The 5,425-nt window shown below is 40.8% G+C and overlaps 1 protein-coding gene across 1 annotated transcript in view; it reads right to left on the reverse strand.

Annotated features, from left to right (window-relative positions):
• Nucleotides 1-1,116: 1,116 nt before the first annotated feature.
• Nucleotides 1,117-5,425, reverse strand: part of LOC119410719 (protocadherin-16) — a 95,028-nt gene continuing 90,719 nt past the window's right edge. The window contains exons 18-21 of the mRNA XM_037677616.1: nucleotides 5,011-5,141; nucleotides 4,448-4,734; nucleotides 4,178-4,319; nucleotides 1,117-3,907 (exon numbers count right to left, since the gene is read on the reverse strand). Of these exons, the coding sequence (XP_037533544.1) occupies nucleotides 1,317-3,907; nucleotides 4,178-4,319; nucleotides 4,448-4,734; nucleotides 5,011-5,141 (3,151 nt within the window). The 3' untranslated portion in view covers nucleotides 1,117-1,316. The remainder of the gene's footprint in view (nucleotides 3,908-4,177; nucleotides 4,320-4,447; nucleotides 4,735-5,010; nucleotides 5,142-5,425) is intronic.

The raw sequence follows: 5,425 nt of genomic DNA on the forward strand, positions 1-5,425 counted from the left end.
TTTTCAGGATAATATTCCTGAAGGAAAAAAATGTAATAAAGTCTAAAACTGGGTAATACTAACCAGTTATCTGACACATTATTTTAGTCTGCAGAAACTGCCAAAAACACATTTCTGGTCATTTACATTTACTTGTGTAGGCATCTGTGTAAAAGTAATACAGTATCTGAAACATTTACTAGTGGCGTTTGAACAGTCAAAAATATTTACCTTTTTATAGCAGATATAACAAGTATTTGTCCATACACATACCGAATGAAAAAATGTGCTCCAAAACTGACTTGATTGAAGTTTTTTAGCACAAGTACACACATACAGTCGGGCATACACATACACAGACACACACGCACACACATACACAAACAGAAGTCAGAGAAACCGGTGAAATCCAAAAACCTAGTTCAAACTTTTACAGCTTATAATGTTTTTTTAAGTTACTAAGCAACGTCAGATGAAAAACCAAATGATTGCTTACATTGTATGACTAAGGTGACAGAGCAGACAACTTTACATTCTCCACAAAGCTCAATGTTCTCCACAATGCAACATGAAAAAATAGTAAGGCTTGCTGTGGGAATTTAAAACCAGTGAATCTCGTGGACAACATCAGCGGACGTCAAAGTCTGTTTTTCTTTGCAAAGTTCGAAAGTTTCTGCATTTCACATTCATTATTACTTTTTGATGCGAGATCAAACACTGGGCTTCAAGAAAAATATAGCCACACAATTCTCTATTCTGAGTGATGCTTCATTTGTTTTCTCCTCCTCTTTAAATATTTACAATTATCTCATACAAAAATCCAAATCCATACGTCTGTAAAAACTTCAGTCTCAAGGTTGAGATGACATAAAATACAAATCATACAGTATAAACACAAGCTGCAAATATACAAATATAGAAATATATTTTAAGGTTTTTGTAACCTTCTGACACATGAATGCAACATTATTTTTCCAATACCATAAGGCAGTATAAAAATATAAACAATGACTTTGTACAAAATATTGACATTATGAAGGAATCTCATTTTGAATGTGCAAATTGACACTAAAAACAACAGAAGAAGTTGCTGTCACACGTACAAACACACAGAAAGGCAAAGTCCTTTTTGGCCTAGAATTAATGTAGTTTATTTATTGTTTTATTTATTTATTTATTTTTTTATGTAACGCCACAGTTTCAGCTATTTGGTAACACTGGGCACAAGGCCTCTTGGCGACCAAAAAGACAAAAAGTCAACATTCTTCCTTTCAAGTTGCAGCCATACAGATGAAGTTTGGGACAGCAGTGACTCAGTTTTTCTCCACCCGCCAGAGTTAAATCCTCAAATCTACCTCCTCACTGTGTTCAAAATTGTGTTCAGTTGTGCTAATCAAGGAGGCAGAGGGGCCCTGTGAAACACTGAAGGGCGTGATTGCAGGTGAACGTGCTGCCAGCGGTGAAAGAGACGGGGAGAAATTTGGAGACATTGCCACTGAAGAGATGGATCCCTCAGTACTGATGGGTGATCGTCGGAAAGAGGCTAGAAGGGGGAAAGTTCTGGATATGGCAGGTTTTGGAGGTACAGTTTTTGCCCCTGGGTGGGCTACAGAGGTTATTAGAGGCGGCGGATCAATTCTTGACTCTGCTTTTGCTTTTTGATGAAATGACCTACGAGGATGAGGTGGAGCAGTTTCATCTTTTAAACGTGCTATTTCAGTAAAAACATTAGCTAAGGGTTGAAACTGGGGACACCAGTTCAGAAGGTAATCCCAGTTATAGCTGCCCCTCAGCTCCTCATCACTGGCCACAATGGCAGTAAGGGAGCCGTCCACAGGAGGTTTTCCATCCTCAGGGAAAGTATAGTCTTTAGGCTGAGAGACGCTGAGTCCCCGCCCCACACCCACATACACACCCCGCTCATCCCTGTAGACTGGCACCTGGCCAGCTATTAAAGTCCCATTGACACTGCCCAGTTTCTTCCCTTTGAACCAGTCTAAGGAAGGCTCACCAGACACATCTGAGAGCTGATCTGCATCTTGTTGGATCCCAGAGTCCGGACCTCTGGCAGAGATGCGCTCCTGGATGGAAGAAGAGATACTTGACACTCGAGGGTATTCATTAATCATTCGGATTTCATCATCTTCCGCAGCCTCTGCTTCTGCAGAGCCACGACCACTGGAGTGGGATGGATCCAAGGATCCACCACGAGTGTATGGACCCCCAGTGCTGCCACTCTGATCTGAGACATATCCAGGAAGAGCCTGATGGTAAATAATTTCATTCGCTGAAAATTTTGTTTCCTCAAGCTTGTGCAGCAAGGTGCCTGAAATTGTTTTTCGCTTATGATTATTTTGCTCACGTTTTTCATTTCTTAACTTAACAAAAAATAGCACCACAGCAATTACCGTGAGCATGAGTATAGTGCCAAGTGAAACAGCAATGACACTGACAAGCAACATATTCATTTCTGTGCTGAGGCCAAAAGATGTATGGCTCACATCTATTGCAACTTTGACCACTGCAGTTCGAGAAGTCTCCAGAGGGCTGTGAGCAGTCACGTCCAAAGTAATTAGGCGCACCTCTCTTTTAGAGCGACTCACGTGTCTACTGTTGCTGTCCACCTTTAAAAAAATTGCTCCAGTTGATTTGTTGACCTCAAAGTAAGGCGAGTGATCTGATAATGAGTAAAGGACAACGCCGTCCACGCCTCCATCTTCATCTCTGGCTTGTACTGTTCCAATGATCTGACCTTTCTTCGCTCCTTCAGGCACTTCAAACGAGAACTCATCAGAGATGAAAACAGGATCATATTCATCTTCCCCTGTGACATAAACCTGCACCGTTACAGACGCTGAATAATTGCCAGCATCCATGGCAACAGCCACAAAATGAAACAAGTTTATTTTCTCAAAGTCAAACATCGAGCAAGTTCGTACTTCGCCTGATGTTTGATTAATGAGAAAACCCTCTTTTTCTGCTTTGGAGCTATCTAACATGTAGTACTTTAGATGTCCAAAAAGACCTTTGTCATGATCAATAGCGTGCAGCATGGTAACTAAAGCATTCTGGGGCTGGTTTTCCCTGATGCTTGCAGTCACCAGCTTCAGAGGGAAGAAGGGCTTGTTATCATTTATGTCTTTCACCTCAATAGTAACTGGAGCTAAAGCATAATGCCCATGACCATCCGTAGCCTGGATAACAATCATATGGGATTGCTTTGTTTTGCTGTCTAGAGGTTTCTGCAGTCTCAGGACTCCAGTCCAATGGTCCACCTTGAACAAGTGTGTCTCATCTCCAGAGCTTATTGAGTATTGCACCTCTCCATTGGGGGCAGAATCTGGATCTGTGGCAGATAAATGCAAAATCTCACTTCCTGCTGTGGTACTTTCACTCAGAACAATACTGTAATCCATTCGGCTGAAAGCTGGAGGGTTGTCATTAGCATCGGTAACACTGATAAGGATAGGTACGCTGGAGCTGTGCTGAGGGATTCCACGATCTGTTACCGCAACAGTCAGGTTGTAACTTGGCACTGCTTCAAAGTCCAACTTTTCTGCCAAGATCAGGCTACCAATTGTCTGGAAGCCCCGGCCCTCTAAGAAGCGCACACTGCTCTCAATCTGGAAGGCATTACCAGAGTTGCCATTAGCAATGGCAAAATCATAACCACAGTTTTCCCAGAACAGGTCTCCATCTACTGCTTCTAAAGTGAGAACAGTTGATCCAGGAAGCCCATCTTCAGATACAGTGGCTCTGTACTCTGACTGGTAGAAGATGGGAGCATTGTCATTGACATCAGAAACATGGACCTGCACGGTAGCAATGGATGACAGAGATGGAGTACCCTGGTCCCGTGCCTCAATCACCACAAGGATGGAGGAGTGCTCAAACGTCAGTTCAGGTTTTTGCTTGATGAAAAGAGTTCCTGCGAAAAACAAACAAAAAAAAAAACACAATTTTTAATTGTCTTGATACTTAAGGTTTTTAATTCAATACACAATAGAGCTGTTAAACAAAAATAAATTACTCTTGGAGCAGATTACTACAAAATGCAGTTTTTATTTAAGATTTATATTGATAAGGATCCTCCAAAGAATGCTCCTTGAATTGCTCTTTGCAAATTGTCCCGAAGACATGGAATATTTTCAGTTAGTGTACATGGTTACAAACAACCTAAAATGTGCACACTTCTTACCATTGCTTGGGTCAATGAAGAAAACACCCTTTGTTGATGACATTACTTTGTAAGTAATCTTTCCGTTTTCTCCAGAGTCTTGGTCTGTGGCTGTAACCGTGATCACTGAACTCCCTGCAGGGAGGTGCTCTGATACAGTTACCTGTTCAGAAACACAATGTCTCAGTTTAACAATATGTATCCCTAAAACTTCATTAAATTAACAAACATTTGAGTATTCTAAATGATGACATACACAGGTTTGATGAGAATGCATAAAGATAGTTGTACCTGATATAAATCATAAGTAAAAGTGGGGGCATTGTCGTTTACGTCTTCCACAAGGAGAGTGAGGTTAGCTTCGCTTTGGTGTTTAGAGTCAGATGAGCGCACTGTCAGGGTGTACCACGTCCTTTCCTCGTAGTCCAATGAGCCAGTCAAAGACACCTCTCCTCCATAATGATGAATCCCAAACATGCCTTGGTTGTTAGCATCCAGGTGTAGCGAATAGGAAAGAGGTGGACCCGAATCTACATCATTTCCTGTTACCCGGGTGATAACTGAGCCAATGAGAGTATCTGTGTATGAAAATAAAAACAGATATGGAAAGAGAAGAGTGGACATTTAGATCACATCAAAAATAAAACAGAGTCTATGTGATGACTTTTTGTCTTTATCAAGAAACGTAATATTCTGGAAAGCCTCAGTCTAACAGACAGGAAATGAACACAGGAACTTTGGCAATAACTTGTTTCATAAAAAGGGTCAGATTTTTCTTACTGAGCCCCACTGAATGAGCTGCCAGGGAGGCTTTATGATAAGATCACTCAGCTAACTTCCACTGTGAAGCTTACCCTCAGGCACCCGGATCTCGCGAGGCAGAGGAATCATGGGACTGTTGTCATTGAGGTCAATGATGATCACAGTGAGCGTGGCAGAACCAGCCAGTCGTGGGGTTCCCCGGTCTGTTGCCACAACAACAAGCCTGTTGACAAAAAAAAAAAATTACTATCCGAACTTTCTTTTAAAAACTCTACTTTTTAATGTTAAATTTCTGAAATTATGAAACAGAGACCATTTACCACATATACATAATTGGAATATAACCTTTTAAAAATAAATAGTGCCTTCCGTTTTATCTTTTGAAATAAATAAAGAATCAGAAAAGTGATTAGAAAAACTTAAGATAATCCATTTCCCGCTGACAATGAAATTGTGGAATTCTGGGCAAACATTATTCTAATATAATTTCTATGGTGTCTGAATATA

Source organism: Nematolebias whitei, chromosome 6, assembly GCF_014905685.2.
Source record: "Nematolebias whitei isolate Nwh7 chromosome 6, NemWhi1, whole genome shotgun sequence".
NCBI classification, from domain to species: Eukaryota; Metazoa; Chordata; class Actinopteri; order Cyprinodontiformes; family Rivulidae; genus Nematolebias; species Nematolebias whitei.